The 22,664-nt window shown below is 40.5% G+C and overlaps 1 protein-coding gene across 2 annotated transcripts in view; it reads right to left on the minus strand.

The window, feature by feature from the left end:
* Positions 1 to 2,407: 2,407 nt before the first annotated feature.
* TMEM200A (transmembrane protein 200A) overlaps positions 2,408 to 22,664 on the minus strand; it is a 73,857-nt gene continuing 53,600 nt past the window's right edge. For both annotated transcript variants that reach the window (XM_032339531.1, XM_032339532.1), the window contains one exon: positions 2,408 to 5,501. In XM_032339531.1, coding sequence (XP_032195422.1) covers positions 4,007 to 5,485 — 1,479 coding nt within the window. In that variant the 5' untranslated portion in view covers positions 5,486 to 5,501 and the 3' untranslated portion in view covers positions 2,408 to 4,006. The remainder of the gene's footprint in view (positions 5,502 to 22,664) is intronic.

Raw genomic sequence — 22,664 nt, forward strand, 5'->3', positions numbered from 1 at the left:
AATTTGAACTTGCTAAAGCAATTAACTAAAAATTTATCTTTAGTACACTGTTCTTTGCTAGTACAATATCCATTTTGCTTCAAAGCTGGGCTAAAAAAGTTTCCTTTTTACTGATATTACCACTGCTTCTTCTAAAATTACATGAACAGAAACACTAATTTGACAATGAAAACTTTTACAATTGGTAGCTGCTTTGAAGCCAAGAGTTTAGGATATTCTCTTACCCAAATATGGGAATATATAGAGAGAGAGAGAAAGAGAGAGAGAGAGAGAGAGAGAGAGAGAAAGTGTGTTTGTACCTCTTAATACTCTCCACCTATTTTCCCCATCTCTTCATCCCCTCCCTTCTGGCAATCACTAGTCTGTTCTCTTTATTTATGAGTCTGTTTCTGGGGTTTTTTTGTTTTTTGTTTTTTGTTTTTGCTTTCTTGCTTATTTCTTCATTGGTTTTGTTTTTTAGATGCTACATATAAATGAAATCATGTATTATTTGCCTTTTTCTGTCCAACTTACTCATATAGAATAATACCTTCTAGGTCCATCCATGTTGTCACAAATGACAAGATTCCTTTCTCTTTTATAGCCAAGTCATAATCCATTGTGTATACATACCACATCATCTTTATTCATTTATCTATCAATGGACATCTCAGTTGCTTCCATATCTTGGCTCTTGTGAATATACTGCAATAAACACAGCAGTGCATACATCTTTTTGAATTAGTGTTTTCATATTCCTCAGATTAAAAGCCCAGACGTGGAATTACTAGATTTTATGGAACTTCCATTATTACCCTTTTGAGGAACTTCCATACTGTTTTCCACAGTGTGTGCACCAATTTACATTCCTACCAACAGTGTACAGTCTTCACATCCTTGCCAACATCTGTTTTTGTTTTGTTTTGTTTTTTGTCTTTTTGATACTAGTCAATTTGACAGGTGGAAGGTGTTATTTCATTGCGGTTTTGATTTGCAATTCTGTAATTAGTTATGTTGAGCATTTTTTCATGTGTCTATTGGCCATTTATTTTTTATTATCTCCCAAAGTCAATATTTCCTGCTTCAAAGCAGCTCTACTTCTTTTGTCTAAATTATTATACTTACATTATCAATGTCAAAATAAATTTTATGTTGATCATACATTAACTTTGGGCCACCTGCCATCACCTGGGATGGGTGCCTTTCACCCTGCTTAGTAGTCTGCTGACAACTGGCTCACTTCTCTGAAAAAACTCCTTTTGTTTGGGGGAATGTATTAGTTCCCTGTGGCTGCTGTAACAAAATACATGGAGTTAGTGGATTAACATAGCATATACTTACTCATTTACAGTTGTGGAAGCCAGAAATCCAATCAGTCTCACTGTGCTTGAGTCAAGGTGTCAGCAGGACTGCTTCCTGCAGAGGCTTTAAAGGGGGAATCCATTTCCCTGCTTTTTCCAGTGTGTAGAGCTTTGTTCTTCCATTTGTTGGCTTGTGACTCCTCCCTCCATCTTCAAAGCAAGGATCTTGGCATCTTCAGTTTTCTCTCTGGTGTGATCACATCATTTCCTCTGTAGCCAACTCTTTCTTAGTCTCCTTCTCATGAGGACACTTGTAATCACATGGGACCCACCTGAATAATACAGGATAATCTCCCCCATCTCAACATCCTTCATTTAGTTAGGGTTACAAGTGTTTGTTTTGTTATTGTTGTTTTTGTTTTTTTCTTTTTTTGTGTGTTTTGTTTGTTTGTTTTGTTTTGTTTTGTTTGCCACATAAGATAACATTCACAGTTATGCAGGGGTGTTTAGAGTAACTGTTTTCAAACTTGGGAGCATCTGACATTCGCTAGGTGCTATATACCTAGTTATTTTCCTGAAAGCCAATGAAATTTTAAGTGAGTGATCCCAAGTTTACTAGTCAGGGTTCTCCAGAAAAAGTGAACCAATAGGATAGATAGAGAGAGAGAGATGGATAGATAAATATAGAGACATTTATTATGAAACATTAGCTCACATAATTGTGGAGGCCAAGAAATCCCATGATCTGCCAACTGCAAACTAGAGAGGCCCAGGAGAGGTGGTGGTGTAGTTTCACCCCCAACCTGAAGGCCTAAAAACCAGGGAAGTCAGTGGAATAAACCTCAGTCCAATTCCAAAGGCCCAAGAAACAGGAGTACCAATGTCTGAGGGCAGGAAGACAGAGGTCTCAGCTCAAACACAAAGAACAGACCTGCCCTTCTTTTTGTTCTATTCAATCCCTCGACAGATTAGATGATGTCCGTCTGCACTGGTGACCAGCTGACGGATTCAGATGGGACTCTCTTCTGTAAATACCCTTATAAACACACCTAGAAATCTGGGCATGCCTTGGTGTAGTCGACATGTAAAATTAATAATCACACAAGAACAAATATGGAAATGGTCTAATTCAATAGGTGGGTAGACCTAGCTCTTTAATAGGAGCAAAATAAGAAAGCCACAGAACCCAATACATATACTGGAGTATCAGGAGTCTTCAACAGAATATATCTCAAAAGTTTGAAAAACAATACTTTAAACAGAATTGCATATTTAAAAAATGATAGCAAATGTAGGCAGAACACAAATTTCTAATAAGAACAGAAGTTTATTAAATGCTTTATAGTAAAATATTGAGTCCACTCTATTACAGTATACAAGCTTGGTGTTCTAACAAGTAACATTGACTCAATGTCATGATGCCATCACAAGATGGAATTGTGGGGAGCTACGCACAGAAATATATCTTCCTTCTCCTTTTCCACAATAGCTGCAATAATACTGATGCTCAGTAACATTTAGGCATTAGCAAGAACCTGTAAAATTTCCTGAGTATTCCATTAAACAGTTCTTACAATTAAATGTTACCTTAATGGGAAACATGAACATTTTCTAATGGAAACATTCATTTTCGTATTTGTTTTCTTCAATAATTGAGAGTTACAATCCCCAAAATGTATTACACCATAAGAAAGTCTTTGGGGTCTTCATAAGGCTTTCCAGCACAAGATAAATTTCAAGGCAATTTGTCAAGGACTAAATTTTCTTGAATCACCAAGCTAGTGATACACAAAGATAAAAAGAAAAGTCAAGGTTAGCTGATTGTTTTCCAAAGAACAGGATCTGAAAAATCTTGAGGGAAAAGAAGGATGTGGGAATGAATGGATGCTGGATGATAAAAGAGATAGCTAGGAAAGATATGGAGACTAGTTAGCGTTAACTAACCCATAGTGTATTTTTGTGACTAATCAACATCTTCTTCATGTATATAATTATTTCAAGATAGCATTCCTACAAACTAAATTGGTTCATTCCTTTTTCAAGTTAGATGCAGATAAATTTTGATTCTGAATATCTAAAGTTATAGCTAATAGCATTTTGATATTTACTCCTAAGAATACCTGGCACTCTCAGCCATGGTTCTTGAATACATGGTTTCTTGATAAAATAACACTAAAATAGAACAAATAATGAAAAAAGAGCCCCAGAGCTCAGGGTACTAAACACAACTAAATTAAATAATTCCTATCAATTAGTTCACATGGAACTAGACCAATTTCACCAGTCCAAATTATTTAGCTCACCCAGAAACTAGATCTTTCTCCTTTTAAATAATTTAATTGATTTTTTATTTTTTTTTTTAAAAAGCAGTTGTTTAGAAAATTTGTACTCTGGACAATTCATCTTATACAGATGGCCATCAATGAGAGAATTTAAAAGTAAATAAAGGGAGCTTTACTACAGATGGAAGTGTTCTGTGTGCACATTGATAGAAGAGATACATTTTCAAAAGAAGGGAGAATATAAAATCACGGGTGATCAGAGAAAGTCCTGTGATCATAAGTAACCTGAACATACAGCCATCGCCGCCACAGAATTAAGCAACCAGGTCTAACCCACTACAAACCGTTTGATAAAAAATGCGTATGATCCATACTTTAACAGGGAAACACCAGTGAAAATAGTTTTAAAATATATAGCCTTGTAAAATGATATATTTTTTAACATTAAAACCTCGTTTCAGAAGTTCCCCGCTTTAGGTTGTTACTCAAGAATTCATCATGTTCAAAACTCAAATTGTTATGGGATCTTGAAATCATGAGAAGCTTCTCCTTATTAGTAAAGTCTTTTTTGATCGCAGCTTGGGGTACAAGCAGCCTCTCCATGGGGTCCTCTTTATTCTCTAGTTTCATGTATCCTTTGCTGTTGCTTCGATCCAACCGAGGCCAACTTGGGTGTTTCCGTTGTTCTGCCTGAACAGTTAGGGTGGAGGGACCCCTGTCTAAGTCTAAGGATTTTGAATGTGACGAGAGCAAATGTAAAGAAGTGTTGGACCCAAACTGTCTTCTAGCAGCCCCAGGAGACAAGAGCTGTCCAGCCCCGGGTCCAAGGGCCACAGAAGACTTGTATTGGCTCGACAACGACTCCCCAATGGAATTATTCCTTGGGAACACGGTGCTGACTGGCTGGAAGGACTCATTGGCATGGGGCACAGGGACCACGAGCGAATCCATCGACAAATTCCTTGACCTACTTTTGAGGTTCTCAGCATCTTCAGTGATGTTATCTATACTGGGCTCATCAATAACACAGTTATTAAGTTTGATCACAGGCAATGTAAAAGCACTGATGGACGATGACACAATTGATTTGGTTTCACACTTCTTAGGGCCGCTGGACTTATCATCAGTCGTCTTGGAGGGAGGTGGATAGAGGCCAAAGACAGAGACGGAGCTGTCTGAAAGCAAAGGGGGCATGAGATGCCCCAAACTCTTATTTTCGTTTAGTGCAAACTCATCCTCCTCGACAGAGCTGTCCATCCGAAAACTGCTCCTAAAACCTGAAAAAGAGGCAATGGTATTTGCGGCCAGTCTCGAGGCACAGGAGCTCCCATTCTGTTTTACTTCTGTGTCTCCCATCAATGGGAGATTGTAGATGCCATTCATATGCTTTTGCTCCTTGATTCTCAGTGTGTGGATGTCTATAACTGTGGAATAGATATCCCTCATGTGTATGATTTTGGTTTCTTTGTCCCGGTTCTCATGGAGAATGGCGTTGGCACAAATGAATATGAAAATGCCAATCCCCATGGTGAAAGGGCCAAGCATTTTCATTTTATCAGAATGCAAATGTTGCTCAAAGAAGCGGACCACCACGCCACCTTGGTTCCGAATGACCTGAGTCTCGTTGGTTGACAGTGTCGTCTCAGCATCAATAAAATGTTCTTTTTGGGGCCAATATCCAAGGACTGCCATTGCAATTCCTACAATGGAGATAAGCACTCCCAAAATGAGGAAGAAACCGGATGGGGAATAAAGCCGGATTTTGCCTCGAACGACTACGACATCGGCCTGAGGCCGCCGCCTGACCGGTTTCTTCTCGTGGGCAGTAGGCGAGGGGCTGAGGCTGACATGATGCTGTGACCTGGCAGAGTCTTGCCTTTTCAAGGCAGCCAGGCCGGTTATCACACCACCGGTTGCTATCATAGCTCAGTCTTTTGCTCTGAAAAGAAGGAAACAAGATGATAATCTAACACATCCCGGGACATGCTCATCTGTTCAACAATTGTTTATATGTTCTTTCTGTTGTTGTTTCATATAATGAAAAAGGGCAGAACAGTATCTTTTTAATGACATAGTTTGAGTAGAAGTTTTGCTTATTGAGTAATGTAAAATCCTGGGGATTTCCTTCATCAGCTAAATTGGTATCTCCAATCAGATGAATTGGTATCTCTATTATTAAGGAAACGTGAGTTCAAGGTTTATTTTACTTAAACAATTTTTCACTTATGTAAAACAGTCCCAGGTCACAAGGTGCTCGCTCGCTCTCTTGCTCGCTCTCTCTCTGTCACACAAACACACACATGCCATCTTTTATTATTTCTGTTATTTTAAAGAAATGGGACAATAGGCCCCAAACCATCAAAACCTAGACTTACAAAGAGAATAGATTCTAGCAACGTACACTATAAAATCCACTCTTGTGACAGTTACCAGTAAACTCTTAACTCCCACATTTCATTTCTCCTGTTCCATTCTCAACCTCCTTAGTTCTTTGTGTCCATGAACATTTCTGGCCCCTCCTTGCTTGAAACTCTCTTCTCCAGTCTTTCATGATTCTAAGTCTGGCTCTTCTCTGACCTCACTGACCACTTCAATCTTGACTCATCTTCCCTCCCCTACACGTAGACCGCCTTCTCCTGAGAGGCCTATCTTTGGCCATCTTCTCTTTAGACCCTCCCTTGGCGTTCATATCCACTCTTACACCTGCCACCATTACGTCTGTGCTAGTGAATCCCAAGCCAGTCTTTCAGACTCTAGCCAAGTTCCCGTTTCCCATCTCTGGTTCACCATTGGGGAGCACATGTACATTCATGCACCACTAGCAAAGCTGAACCCACCTTCCCCCAGTACTGTTTGACTTGTTTGCCTTCCTTAAGGGTGTCACTTCTTAGGTTTGGATCTTCATAATTATCTTTGGCTCCTCCCTTTTTTCCCCCTCGTCTTCTCATCAGGTTCTAAATCCTAGGAATGTTCACTGCCTGGTGTCTCTCAATTCTACCCTCCATCCCAATCCCACCCCTCCTAGCCCAGGGCAGCTCGCAGTACCTCTTACTAGACTATTATAATAACCTCCCAGCTAGCCTTCCAAACTCCAATTTCTCTTCCTCCAGTCAAGCTTTTACACGGAGGACAGATTAATTATCTGATTAATTATCCTCAAACACAGCTCTGAAACGGTTTAAAGAGTGGAATAATGGATAAAACATTCCCCATTACCTAGCAGAGTTAAATCGGGGATTTCAGACCCAGGGGATTTAGTTTTATCTCTAACTGCTCCCTTTCATTTACATAAAACAAAAACCTTACGATGTTCCCTGTACTTCATACTGTACTATTTCTGAGACTTTGTTAATAACGTCTCACTATCTAGATTGCCCCTTACCCTCCATACCACATTGCGCACATTAACATCTGGCTAGTCATCAAAGCTCATATCCCACTTCCTTTAGAAAGCCTTCCTTGACTCACTCAGCAAATCCCATCCGAGCCCTCATTTCTCAGTGCATTTCAGCAAGTATTACATGGCACTTGCTGCATTATAATGTCTCTGTTCTTTCAATTCTTGTGGTCAAACATCAAGTTCAAGTCATATTTTCATTACCAAAAACATTCAATGTAATAACTTGTACATAGCCAGTGTTCAAGAAAAATATGCTAAAACATTCAATAGGAGAGTAAGCCTTTCCCTGAGATTTGTTGGATGACCATCGCGTTATTATACTAACTTTCCTAGTTAAAAATATGAACAAACAAAATTAATACCAAAACAAAAAGCAACATGTTGTGAGTTGGTAAAATATTTGTCATTATTTGTAAGAATAGTTCTCAAGCTGCCAGAACTGGCTGGTAGGAAACAGAGGATATTTTAAGACTCACAAGGTCTCTGGCAAATTTTGGAGAGGGTTGCTTCACGGCATCAAATCTCATCTTGTGAAACTGAGCTCTCTTTTGAGTTGCTAGTTATGATTTCTGAATAGTGTTTCAGTAACCAGGGTTGTGGATGGTATCTACCCTTTAAGCTAGCTGAACAAGCTGGAGAGGAAACCCAGCATTCATTGGAATTATAAGTAGGATTAAAATAGTTTGATGCTGAAAGAAGAAGCTAGACTGTAACCCACAGCACAAGTGTATGAAATGTATCAACGCATACATACTACAGTACAGAATGTCTTCCCAACCTTAGCTACCGCAGGGTTTCATGTCAACCTATGTTTTCTTGATCCTAAAACAGTTTCAAATGTTTGAATACAGTAATTTGATTAGATAGAAGCTGTCTCACTCAGTTATTTCCATGTGGCGGACTGAGGATTTAGTCCGAGATCCTTCTGAACAGAATCAAAACAAGGCAAAGGCTTTCATCTGCTTTGAAAGGCCCCACTATGGTTGACCCTTCCATTCAGAGTCCACGTTCACCTCCATTTGTCAAAACCTTTCTGCTAGCATTGTCACTCTCCATTCCTGAGGCTGACAGAAGAAAGGGGGCTAGAAGAGAAAATCGTATTCGAGAAAGATGGGTGAGGAGAGGAAGGCAGAAAAGAGCGACAGTGAGTGGGCTTTGTGTGCGAGCAGGTAGGTTAGACTAGACAGGAAGGAAAAGCAAGGGCAGTCTAAGTGGGAAAACTTACAGCAAATGGAAAGAGAAAAGAGTCAGGGCGGAGTTTGGAAAAATCAAGAACAGAGTAGGGGCAAATGAAAGGATCCCATAGCTTCTTCAACGGGGCTGCCCTGGCCAGGTCCAGACGGGGGCACCACGAGTCTCAAGGAACAGGAAGCTCAGGGTATGTGCCAACATCCTTCTTTAGTGAGCTGTTGTTATGATTAGGTCCAAAGTGACCCAGAGGGGAAAGCAAAGATGCTTAACACAGTCATTGCTTCAAAGAACTTGAACCCCAGTGTAGGAGCTAGTCCATCCCCATAAAACAGAATTAATACCCCTAGAATGAAAGTTTCTATAATGGAGGAGCTAAACCAGCTTCCAGCAGGTGAAAGCTTTCTAACTTCCATCACAGTGAAAAGTCGAATGAATTGCATTTCAGGCAGGGTCAAAGGAAAGCAAGGCTGGCACACAGAGGCCCTGGTCTGCCTCTAGCACCCAGTTCAGCACTGGAGGAGGAAACCAGGTAAGGCTCAAGAGGAAAGGGAAGGGCAGGTCTTGGAAGATAGCAAGTGTCACTCCCAAGCACCTGAATATTCCATTCACATGTGATGGGGTTGGAGTAAGACACACATACTATTGTTATAATCTTAGGAAAATTAATCTCAACTTGTAGACCAAAGCAGCAATGAGGGACCGACCCTGGGAACAATATAAAGATGCTAATGGCAGTTCTGCAGTAAGAAGTCCATGGAACTGTAAATATGGAGAGAGTACATGCACAGGCCTTTGCACCCCCAAAGCGTAAGGTCAGCTTGGTCTATGGGGTACAGTCTATGTGAAAGCAGCCTCAATCTATTTTTTTTTAAACTTATGTTGCAAAGTCATATCCCCTCCACTCTACACTTTCATGACTGTGAGTGTGCTCTCTGCCATCCCAGGGCAGGGCTGGGACTTATCTCCTTAAAGATCTAAGTGGAGAATTTTACTAACTGAATTTCATTCTGTTGCCTTGGGCACAGAATTTATCTGGAAGCAAAGCTTTACCTAACCTTCTGGAACCTGAAGGAAGCCATGTGGTGTTCCAATAGGGCCCTCCTCCTAAGTGGGTGCTGTTACTTTGGGTAGCTGTTCTCTCATGTAATTAGTCAACACTGACATCTTGTATGGCAGTTTTAGCAGTAGACTCAAAATCAGTTTTCTGGCCTCAAGAATGTAATGATCAGCAACCACCTTCTTCTTTTTCTTTTTTTTTTTTTTTTAAAGATTTATTTGACAGAGAGCGATCACAGGTAGGCAGAGAGGCAGGCACAGAGAGAGGGGGAAGCAGGCTCCCTGCTGAGCAGAGAGCCCGATGCAGGGCTCAATTCCAGGACCCTGAGATCATGACCTGAGCCGAAGGCAGAGACTTAACCCACTGAGCCACCCAGGTGCCCCCAGTAACTACCTTCTTGAAGAAGCCATTAGACTAATTATAAATAAACCTAACTAGAGGGTCAGCCACACTCACTTTCCATATTCTTCAAAAAGATACCATGATTTTGTCAGAAGTCAAACTAGAAGACAGGTAAGACAGGTATCATCATCTGTTGACAACCAAAAATAAAAAAGAAATTTAGATAGGGTTAACTTTCAGCTACATATTCATCAGCCTCTTTTCCATTCCTGGGGCTTATATATCAGCCATAGTGTTGCTAGCCACAGCTATCAAGATGGCCAGCTTACGAATGACACGTGCATCTTCTTCCTCACTGCGCAAACCGGCTTCCTGCTTGGCTATCTCTGGGCCTTCACAATCTTACCCATTCACCGTAGATCTCCAGAAATCATCAGGATGGATTCAGTCGCAGTGGCCACCTTTCTCCCTACAGATGTAGACCCTTGGACTTACTCGTGCGCCCCATTCTAATCTACTCATCTACCTGAGACTCATCTTCCCCCAGGACCATGCTTATTCTACACCCTCAGCCAAAACCTCTTTCTCTTTGACTGAGCAGATCTCAGCTTTGCATATCATATGTTAACCCCACACCATCCTATCTCACCGTCAGGCTTCACCTCTCCTCCTCTTGCTCTGCTAATCATTTTAAAAGCCTTGTAGTTGTCCTTCACCCCCTGTCACAAGCTTAAAAGTGCATTGTGGAATTGGCTCTTCAGAGCATTCATCCACACTTAGGACTCACATCATCACAGAAGCTTATTGCCTGTACTCTTATGTCCTCATCTGACCACACTGACCTACTGTTCTGACCACAGTATGAGTCTCCCACACATCAGGTGTGGCTCCAGAGGCATGCACACACTTCCATCTGAGATAATAAGTAAGTATACTTGCAAAGTTGAGAGACGTTAGAAGTCTTTGAATCAGACATTCCTTTTAACCAACTAAGTACCAGGAATGCTGTCTCAGATCCAACAATGAAGTTGCAGAAAGAATAGGATTGGAATTCAAGTTTTCAGATTCCCGGCCCAGTGTTCACTCTTGGTTAAATATTCCTCTTCTTACTGTTTTTCATGCTATCTCAATGCCTCACAGAATTCAATGCCAAAAATGTGATATATGCTCAGAAAGTTTCTCTGTTGACTATAAATTGACTTGAGGAAAGCCAACCCATGACTGAAATGTGCTGCAGACCAGGGACACCAAGTTAATAACACCTGGTCCTTGATTTCAAGGAGTATGGAGTCCAGTTGGAGAACAATAAAGTATATATTTAAAATAAAATGAGGCTATGATGATGGACTTAGCCTGGAGAATACTCTTCCACACTATCTGGAGGAATCAGGGGGAGGTTTCCAAGAAGCGGCAAGAGTGGAGACTCACTGTATCAGTAGGAGTTTGCCATGCAAACAGATTTGAATTCATTTGTGTTCCTCTCTGTTTCATGATGGTCCTCGCACTAGGGTTTTTCTTCATCTTCTCAGCTGAAGGATGCTTATTGTCCTAAATATATTTGATATTGTCTTACTTCTATGTTTGAATTTTTATTCTTATCTCAAGGTTTAAAAATTCACCAGAATATGAGGCTATCTGCCAAAGGAAGTAAAAATTAATCTGTGCCTTCAGGACCAAACAAAAACATTATATAAAAACCCCATGTGGTATCCACAAATGTGACAGATGGAAATATTTTCTGTTCAAGCTAGAATAGTTATAGGACTCTCTTCCCAGTAGAGACATTTTAAACTTTCAGACTGGGATTTTTAATCTATATCCTTGCCAGAGTTGGAAGAGAAAATGCCTATGGGTGACTAATAGTTCTATCACATTAAAGTTTAAAAAGTAAGAATAGAGTAGAAATCATTTTTTAATGTGTAGAAATGGTTTTGCACATGGAAAGTGGAATTGTAGAAACCTGGTAGCCAGGCAACCTTGGACAAGTTTTTTTGTTTGTTTGTTTGTTTTTGTTTTTGTTTTTAAGATTTATTCATTGGGCACCTGGGATGCTCAGTTGGTTAAGCGTCTGCCTTCAGCTCAGGTCATGATCCCAGGATCCTGGGATCAAACCCCACATTGGGCTCCTTGCTCAATGGGGAGTCTGCTTCTCTCTCTACCCCTCCTCCCAGCTCATTTGTGCTCACTCTCTCTTGCTCTCTTGCAAAAATAAATAAAATCTTTAAAAAAAAAGATTTATTCATTTATCTTAGAGAAAGAGAGAGAGAGTGCGTGAGTGCACAAGCAGGGGGAAAGGCAGAGGAAAAGGGAGAGAATCTCTGGCAGACTCCACGCTGAGTGTGGAGCCCGACACAGGGCTCAATCTCATGACCCTGAGATCATCTCCTGAGCCAAAATGAAGAGTCGGATGCTCAACCGATAGAGCCACCCAGGCACCCATTGAACAAGTTGTTTTTAGATTCTTATCTTAGTTCCTCTATCTGTAAAATGGCAAAAAAACCTTCTTTAGTACATGGCATTTAGCACACGGGAGGCAGAAGACCAGGTGGGAAGGGCTTGAACTCTGCCACACCACTTAATAGCTACAACTGAGCAACTGACTCAACTTCCTGGAGCCTCAGTGTCCTCATCTGTAAAATGGGGACAGTAACAGTATCTGTAAGGTTGTTGTAGAGCAAAGGAAATCATGAACATGAAACACAACTCAGTATGTGGGAACAATGGTCTATGTTAGTGATGTTAGCTGTGTCTGTTGTAAGGTCATGTTAAGGATAAAATGAAGTATTATCCATGAAATGTTTACTGTAGTGTCAATTGTAGTGAGTTATCAATAAACAATAGCTATTTTGATTAACTCTTTATTGCTCAGTGCCATTAACTTTTTCATTGCTCTGCTAGGCACATGGAGAGGAAATTATGATCACAACCTTGTACTGGGACTTAGAGTCAAAAACTATCTGCATTGGAGACTGCATATTTTAGTGCCCAAAGCATTAATAATTTGGTAGTTATGAAGAAGAGCTGCATTTATAGAAGAGAGAGACAGGTGGGGGGTTGTATAACGCATGCCTTTCTTTTACATTGTATTTCTTCAAATTTGGAGGCCTGTCTTGAGACAAAAAAATAATAAAAGCAATAATAAAAATTAAGTAGGAAAACCCAAACCAGTTCATCTGATGTTTTTACTTATCTTAATGATGCAATTGAACCAAACCCATGAATTTCTGATCAATTCTGCAGGCACTGTTCTGCTTCCATTTGGACCCTCGGGCATAAAACAGACTGAAAATGAAGAGGACTATGGGGCTTGGGGATATAGGGACTAGAGAATTTGCCATAAGGGTGATATAGGATGAAAATCGCAAAATGTTATTTTTGTGACAAGAGGTTTAAGCTGTGATTTTGTGTACACCGTGAAGACCTTTGCTGGTCTGCCTTGGAGAGAAGAGTTTCTTAATATTCAGTGTAAGTCCACATCTGCATGAGTGCTGGAACTAAAGGGAGATATAAAATTTTTTATAATGAGCAGAATGATACTCAGGTCCTTAAATATAAAATACCACTTCATGGTTGAGTACATCCTATGCACACAGAAAACGCTAGAACACAGAATATGCTTGGAAATCTATACACACTCTTTGTTACTGAAGCCGGCCTGACAAACTGTAAAATATGGGTCCAAACCAATTACAGACTCTGCAACAATAACATCGAACAACTGCTCTCCCAGGACTAACAGCCATGAAGCTCACAGAGCACAAAAGACTTCAGAAGGCCAAATAACAGATCCATAATGAGCCGTTAGACAAAATCCTGCTGAGACCCAGTGGGAGACATTTTCTGCGGGAACAGAAGAAATTAGAAGGCTATTTCCCCCAAAGTAGAAATATGCTTCCTGCCTTGTACCCCAATTCTTCAAATCTGAACAACACTTACAATGACGGTCACACACCTTGCTCACGGTGTTTCCGGGCAGGAAGTCGACCTGAAACGGATGCACAGGAGCTATTGTTCAATAGCCACAAATTTAATAAAATGCACGAAGTTAGCTGCGATATTCTTGGATAAAGAGCTGAAACACTCAAAACCCCAGGCTGGACTTTGTATACGGTTTCCCTACCGCAGAAGAACATCTATGGTAACTTCACTTAGGAGGTACGGTGACAATGTTTTTTGGAGACAACATTGGTAAGGGAGACTCCAGTATTAGTATCCTTTCCAGCGACTTTAAATGCCTGGAGAGTAGCAAACATAGTACTGACATTCCTATAGGGCAAGGGGATAGGCTGAAGCTTGGTAGTGAGTTTCAATTTTACTTGCTCCACTTTGTGGCAAATGTCTTCTATAAGGCCACCAGCTCTGTCTGCAACGCAGCTGGGCCAATATTTTGAAGGATGCCAAACATCTTCCTTTCTTCTCTAGTGCAAATGAGGAACCATTTCCCTCCAAAGCAAACCACCATCGAAATTAGCAATCAGCTGTTCATCCATCATAACATACTGTACATCAAGTTTCTTTTTTTTTTTAAGATTTTATTTATTTATTAGTCAGAAAAAGAGAACAAGAGAGAGCGTGTGCACAAGCAGGCAGAGTGGCAGGCAGAGGCAGAGAGAGGCAGAGAGAGAAGCAGGCTCCCCGCTGAGTAAGGAGCCCAATGTGGGACTCAATTCCAGGATCCTGGGATCATGACCTGAGCCTAAGGCAGCTGCTTAACCACCTGAGCTACCCAGGCGTCCCTGGATATCAAGTTTCTTACATAGTTTTCCAAACCATGGTCGGTCAAGGCTGCCATGAAGCATTTGTAAAACCCAAGGAACACATTAGGAAGTAATTCAAACTTAATCATTTCCACTAGAGAATTTCATTATCCCCCTAAGTATAACCTGAGTAGGATCACCCTTCAGGCGAGGGAGGAAGAGGTGTGACAGAGGGGAAGACCAAACTGCTCACCAGTCACAAAAAGAATGAGTCTCTTCAGCTCGGAAATACAAAAGTCCTTTAGCATTAAGGAACATATTCTTTAGAGAAACGTCAGTGAAGGAGGTAGCAGGGGTGCATGTGACTATTTCTATTTTCATTTTCTTCATCTTTTCTCCCACTTGTACAGGTTAGTGGCAGGAAGGTGAATGGTGGAAGACAGATTTTTAGACTTCCAATTTAAAAACGGTATTTGTTAGTCAGTTTGTCCTTCTCCCCTCCTTTCCCCTCCCCTCCCCTCTTCTCCCCTTCCCTGCCCCCTATGTGGAAGCTACTTGAGCTCAAGGCATCTGGCAATACGAAGTGGAGAGTAATTACCTACACTCCTGGTTTCCCTAGTCTCCCCCTCCTAGAGGCCAGCAGAATGTTGGATTTCTCGTAGCTCTTTAAGAAGTGGGAAGAATGTTTTCTCATTTGGTTTCTTAGAATTGATTTATGAGAACTCTTTATATATTGAAGAAATCAGCTCTCTGGCAGTGTTATGCCTGGCAAACACATTTAATTTACATTTTTTAAAATTGTCCTTTATCAAACAGAAAATTTTAATTGTAAGTGGTCAGACTTATCAATATGTTGATTGATGGCTTCATAGACTCATTAGATCTTCTTCAGTGGAAGATTATGTTAAAAATTCTCCCATATTGTGGTACCTGGGTGGCATCTGACTCTTGGTTTCAGCTCAGGTCATGGTCTTGGAGTCACGGGGCTGGGTCCTTCAGTGGGCTTCCAGCTCAACTTAGAGGCTTAGGAGTCTCTCCTCGGCCCCTCCCCCTGCACATGTGTGCTCATGTGTGCTCATATGTGCTCGTGCTCTCTTCTCTCTCAGATAAATAAATCTTTAAAAAAATTCTCCCATGTTTTCTTCCAGTAATTTGACATTCTAATTCTCCTACATTTTAATTTTCTTATGTATCTGGATATGTGTGTGTGTGTGTAAGAATACAGGTAGAGATCTAATTTGTTTACAAGAAATAAACCTCTCCTCCCCTGCTTCAAAATGTTACTTTCACTGCATATTAAATTCTTAGAGTTGTAGAATGTACCAAATCTCATATGCACTTTGGTCAGTATTAAAGTCGACCATTCTGTTTCATTAATGTATTAATTTGCTTGAACCAAACTGACTTGATTAGTATTCATATTATAATAGATATTTGGATAAGATTAGTTTATTTTCATTCTCCTGTGTCAAAAGTTTCTTGTCTATTCTTACATTTTACTCTGCCTATGAACTTCAGAATTTGATTTTTAAAAACCTGGCATTTTTCTCGAGATCCCACTAGATTTCTACATAACTACGGGGAGAACTGACACTTATACCACAGTCGCATTTTATCTAAAAGTTTTCTTTTATGTCATAGTTGTTTTTTTTTTTTAAAATATAGACCTTTCTCATTTCTTGTTACGTTATGTTTCTTGGGTATTTTGGCACTGGGTTTTCACTGTATAGCAGTAAGCTTTCTGTCACTATCATTTCTGTCTTCCAGTGGTTGTCATTTGGATGTGGGAAGCCTACTGATTTTTGTGCATTAATTTACTAAGCTGCCTTACTGAACTAGTTGACTATTAAAAAAGAAAGAAAGAAAGAAAGAAAACGATTTTAGTTCATTCTCTTGAAGGTGTCCTAGGACAATTACATCATCCAGATATATTTTTGCCTTTTCTTTCCCAATTTTAAACCTACAATTGGCATTTTCTTTTTTCTTTCTTTCTTTTTCTTTTTTTTTTTTAAACTTTATTTATTTATTTGAGAGCAAGAGAGAGATAATGAGAGGTGGGGAGGGGCAGGGGAGAGAGAGAAAAAGACTCCTTGTTCAGCAAGAACCCCAATGCATCCCAGGACCTGGAGATCATAAGCAGAGCCAAAGGCACATGCTTAACTGCCTGAGCCACCCAGGTGCCCCTACAATTGTTATTTTCTAACTATACCACCTAGGACATGGAGAGCAAAGGAAAACAAGTACATAATAGGGAGGCGTGGCCATCCTTGCGTGACTCCTGGGTTTAATGGAGCTCCTATGGTTTCACCATTGAAGTACCAGTTAGTGAATGTTTTATGTAGCGTTTTCACTTAGATTCTAGGGGACAAAATTAATTATGTCAGAGCTGCTGCTGGATAGACACGGAGGCAGGAGAAGGAAAGAGGAAGGGAAAGGCAAAGGACAGAAAAGAAGGAAGAAGGAAAGGTGGATACAATGGAGGAAGAGAAGGAGAACCAGGTTGGGGGGGGGGATTATGGTTTATTAATGCAATGCTAACTACCTAAAACCATGAATCAGTTCTATATATTTTCTTGAAAATCCTTACTTCTTTTCATACCTTCTTAAAAACAAAACAAAACAAAACAAAAAATACTATACAATTATATAAGGTCAGGAATTGTCCTGCTGGGGATGCTGGGATTACCAGATCATCTATATATCCTGACTGATTATACTAGTCAAGAGGGGAAAATTGAGAAGAATGATAAACTGCATATGATATCAGGAATATAAAAAAAAACTGGAAAGAATGCATGGCAGAAAATGATTTCAAGGGAGGTTTAACCTAATGGCAGCAAAAGATGGAACCATGTTTCTAAAAACACCATACGTGCGCATCTCTGCTTTCTACAATGGTAGGGTATGTGGGGGTCATGCCCGAGATATTTTTAGCTTCAAATATCTGTTATACTTTATAATGGTTTGCTTTACTGGTAATTTCTTGTGAAAAATGACAATCCAAGAGAAAAATGGACAAAAGGCATTCATAGCCCAGTCACAGAAGGAAAAGTACAAATGTCTAGGTAGCAAAGGAAAAGAGCAACTCAATAGGAAAGAAAATTGCCAACTAAACCAATTTCAAAAGTCAAAACAGATCTTCACTTACTAATTGACAAAGAAGAAAAAGAGGGATTGACTATGTCCATTACCGGTGGGGTGTAAAGCAAATAAACCCTAAAACGCTGTCAGTGAGAGCACACGTTGGTATTTTTCTGTGGTTAGTTTGAGAGTGACTTTCAAAAGGTTAAGTGTCCATTCCCTTTGTCGCCGCCTCCCCTGCACCACTTCACTTCCATGACTACATCCTTTAGAAAGACTTCCGCGAGTCTCCACAAAGTGTGCGTTCAGTGCTATGGGAATGGTGACATCTGGGAAACTACTTACATGTTCATCAGAAGATTGGCTAAGTCATTCATGCTGCATCTAAATAACAGAATAGTATATAGATATTTAAAACAAAGAGTGTGTACTAATGAGGTAAAACATTTACATCATATTTTTTAAAGATTTATTTATTTATTATAGTGGTGGAGGAGGGGTCGAGGGAGAAAGGGAATCTCAGGCAGACTCCTTATTGAGTGTGGAGCCCAACACAGGGCTCGAGCTCATGACCCTGAGATGACGACCCAAGCCAAAACCAAGAGTCTGACGCCCAACAGACTGAGCAAACTGGGCACCCTATTTACATCATATTTTTGAGATTTTAGAACAGAAATAAAGAGTTTAAGATCCTGTTTATATCAACCACACAGAACATGTGTTCAGATAGGCACTGAAGGGATGTGGAAGACCACAGCACAGCCAAGAGTGCTCAGATGTCAAGAGGGCGAACGCTCGCTTCAGGTATAGCCAAAGTCTTCATCTTTTTGCAAGGAGCACACGCTGCTTTTATTTCAGTTCCCTTTTGGAGCTCTAAGTACAGATCACCCAACACCCTCCCCCCCTCACCCCAAGAAAGGATACTTAAGCTTGTAATATAGGAGTAAAAGGGAGAGCCATCTGGTATACATTTGGGTAATTTGGTGGGCTTGCTGATATAAAAACTGGTATAATTTTGCCTTTGAGGCAAAAATGCAAATGTAGAGAAAATAGAAAATGGCTAAAATCACTAACCAGACTAAATCAGAAACTCAGGAATGAAAAATTTACTTACGCTACATCATAATGGTGAAGAAGAGAGAACAAAAGTCAACACCTGCATTTACTGGGTTCAAGGTGACATAAAGGATGAGTTACGAACTGGCAACTGTCTTTAGGAAATCTGCAATCTGGGAGATGCTCATGGATACTGTGTGTATTGTAAAGCAAATCCTTTATCAGGACTCCCTGGCTGGTCTGTGCCTGGGTCATCCTGACTTATTCACATGGCTCCCTTCTGGCCTCCGGCGGGGCTGGGGCTTTCTTTCTTTCCCCAGAGCTCAGTCCTCGCTAATGATCTTCAGTTACTCTAACCTTCCAACTTTGAGTCATTTATGGAAAACGGGCTCCTGCTGGAGATTAGCCTTCAACTTCAGAATTATTATTCTCATCAAGCATGCGGCCACAGAGGCTGGACAGATATATTTCAGCCTTCATTGTGAGGGAAACCGGGTCTGGGGCTCCGGAAAGGGTTCTTCCCTTTAACCTCATTTGCATTCGTCTCCTCCAGGAGATGAGGCAGCAAGGCTGAATCATATTTAATTTTCATGCCCTGAAATTAGATCTCTGTTCTGCCCTGTCCATTGATCCTGCTTCATCCTTTGCGTGCAGCATGGTTCTGTTGCCTACAGAGACCCAAGAGTTGTCCTAGAGGGTGAGGATCTGTTTTGGTAGGAGCTTGTGGACCAAGTTGGGTGGGGTGTTGGTAAGGAGAGGGTCTCTTGTGCTCAATTGTTACACCATGCCCACCCTGCCCCTGCGTAATCTGAACACAGAGAAAGTCTATTTACATGGAACTTTCCTTCAAGAGTCGACATCCTTGGGCTTATCTAAGATGAGTTTATGCCAAGGTTCAGCCATCCTATAAATTCACATGACTTCAATCTGAGGGTTTTTTTTGTTTTGTTTTATTTTACTTATTTATTTGTCATAGAGAGAGAGAGCACAAGCAGGGGAAGCAGCAGGCAGAAAGAGAAGCAGGCTCCCTGCTGAGCAAGGAGCCCGAAGTGGGACTCCATCCCAGGACCCTGGAATCACAACTTGAGCTGAAGGCAGATGCTTAACCAACTGAGCCACCCCGATGTCCTTCCAGTCTGAGTTTCTAAAATGCCCTCAGATCTTGATGTATGTCATCAAAATCTAAAAAAAACAAAGAGGGTTATGATGATGAACCTTTGACCCGTGTGCTTTTTAAAGGAATATTTGGTCCGTTAGTTTACATTTTTGATCCTCAGTGATACCCACAGACTTGGGTATCATAACTTGCTTTAATAGTCTAAGTATTTTTTAGATTTGCTATAGTTACATGCTGAACCACAGATTTTATCTGTAGCCTTTTGGAGATCAATCCAACATTTGTTGGCTTATTCATATGTTGGCTCATTCAAACCTCACAACTCTGAAATGCAGGCTGTAGCTTCATGCCCACGACGTACAGGTGCTTAGCATCCCCCTTATAGCAGATGAGCTAAGAGTCCAAGAAGATAACTAAGTTATGTAGCAGTAGCTGTTTCCCAGGCCTGTGAGAGCAAGTTCTGACCATGCCGCTCCTCTAGCCACTTCATTCCTTCTGAACTGGCTCATCTCCCAAAGGAAAAGTATGGAGAGGATTGAGGTAATAGCGGAGTTTCTTCAGGTTTCGGTATCCTTTGCTTTAAACCGTTTATTTATATGGCATCTGGGTTCTTTTTTATTACTTTTGACATAATGCAGAGGACTGTTCTTGCTTCCTAAATCCATATAAGATTATGAAGTCAAGTAATTAAATAAATCAAATCACATTCCTAATTCTTCCAGAATGATGTTGATAATTTATTCAAATTTCTCGTTCGCTTTGGAAAGCAGAGAATCTCACTCAGCTCTAGTTAGCGCTGTCTGGGCTGCTTCTAGTTCAGATCGCCACTTACAAGGATTTCCACCCTCAGTGCTCCTTTGTCTGAGGATCCATGCTTGTGACCTTGGACTCTGACTTCTGAACTCAACAGGTGTCTGCTGAGCACCAACTGTGTGCCAGAGCTCCACAGTGAGTCTGACACCCTCTGTGCCTTTATCGGGCTGGCACCCCAGAAGCAGACCACCAAGCAAGTACTAAGACACACTGTAGGCACAGCAATGGAAGTGTTTATGGGAGACAGAGAAAGCCAAAAGGAGCCAGTGAAGTTAGGGGGTGAGAATCAGGGGAGGGAATAAGCAGGACAGGTGTCAAAAAGAAGGTGACATTCACACTGTCTTCAAAGAAGGGAGGAAGAAAAGCAGAGAAGCAGGAAGGAATTCCCAGTAGAGAAAACAGAGAGAGGAGAGCCATTAGAATGGCACGAATGACTTGCAGGAATTACGGCCAGGTGGGGGTTTAGACGCAAGAAGCATAACTTTCTATCAGCAATGCCCAAGCAGAAGACAGAATTCAGTGGTAAAATCCCTGAGTCTTACTTGGTGGAGACACCAGTCATCATCATCATCCTAGCTCCCCAACCCTGCCCCACCTGCTCTCATAAAATATTGAAGACTGTGTACTGCTTAAAAGGTCATTTTAGGATTCGTTTGGATTTAAAAGTCATAAAGTTAACTACCCTAAGTTCTACAACCTTACCAAGATCAAAGTAAATATTAGTTAAACAGTGACTTTTTTTTTTTTTTAAATGATGAATTCCAGAAAGAAAGAAAACAGTTTTGCTCTGAATCTCTTCTAGGAGAACAGCCAAGAAGTTCAAATTATTCATCTGGAGGCTTTGGGGGAAAGTATGAAAATTGCAAAGGAAGAATGAAAAATCAGAAATGGGAAAGGAATGAGTATTTATTGAGCTGTGACAGTCTGTTAGGAACTTAATATACACTATTATATTTAATCTTCAGAAAAAATTTTGTGAGGGAGGAAAAACTGTACCATTTCACTGAGACTCAGAGAGGGTAAGTAATTTGTTTCATGTCACACAGCCAGGAAACAGAAGAGCATGGTTTCAAATCCAGATCTGTTTAGCTCCAAGAACATGTGATTTCTCCTTCAATTGTCCTGCACATAAACAGAACTAGGATAAGGGGAAAGATGAGGCATGATTGCAAATGTTGAGAGAAAACAAGGAAATGAGGGGAAGAAGGAAGAACTTGTGATTATGAATTTAGAATGCACTGAGGAAAAATACGTTTTTTAAAGAAGCAGGGGCACCTGGGTGGCTCAGTCATTAAGCGTCTGCCTTCAGCTTGGGTCATGATCCCAGGGTCCTGGGATCGAGCCCCACATCGGGCTCAGTCGGAAGCCTGCTTCTCTCTCTCCCACTCTCCCTGCTTGTCTTCCCTCTCTCGCTGTGTCTCTATCAAATAAATAAATAAAGTCTTTAAAAAAAAAAAAAAGCAAAAAAGCACATCATTTAAAGAAAAAATGTTATTTAAAGAAGGAAATCACACGCATCTCTGACTTGCACAGCAGAGCCCCATGTCCTCAACAACTTGCAGCTGTTGGTGATAACAGAATGGGTTCCATTTCCAACCTTCATAGGAACTCACTTCTATAAAAATTATCAAAGCTGTAGGTCAGAAATAAACAAATTCCCCCAAAAAACACAAAAGTGCAAAAACAACAACAAAAACCACTCCAAACTACATCACTCAATGCATACATAAAATAAAAGTCAAATATCCCCAAAAGCAAGTAATGGTGGCAATACTCTTAATCGATTTTGTTTCTGATGTATCTTCCTACTTTTAGGCATACTCATGGGTATGTTGCTACAGATCTGACCAAACTAGGGGAAGGATACTTAAAAATGACCCTTGTACTCTGAACTGATTTGAGAATATTTTAAACCCAATCGGTTTGAAGATTTCATTTTTCGGGGCACCTGGGCGGCTCCATCTGCCTTCAGCTCAGGTCATGATCTCAGGGTCCTGGGATTGAGCCCCACATCGGGCTCCCTGCTTAGTGTGGCACCTGCTTCTCTCTCACATTCTCCCTCTGTGCCCTCTCTCTCTCTCTAATAAATAAATAAAATCTTTAAAACAAACAAAAAACCCAAAAACCAAAAAGACAAAACAAAACAAGATTTTATTTTTCCTCTAAAGTGTCATATTCACAAACTAAGGAAATATCAGCAAAAGTTTTTTTATTAGTTAACAATGTTTATATAAAAGTGTTTCCTCTCTCTTTAGAGGGTTATCCAGCAACATGTATTTTCCCCCCTCTCAATTACATTAACACAATGATTTAACCCACCAATTATGGTACACTCAAACAAATAGTAG

This window comes from Mustela erminea, chromosome 4 (genome assembly GCF_009829155.1).
Source record: "Mustela erminea isolate mMusErm1 chromosome 4, mMusErm1.Pri, whole genome shotgun sequence".
Taxonomy (NCBI): Eukaryota; Metazoa; Chordata; class Mammalia; order Carnivora; family Mustelidae; genus Mustela; species Mustela erminea.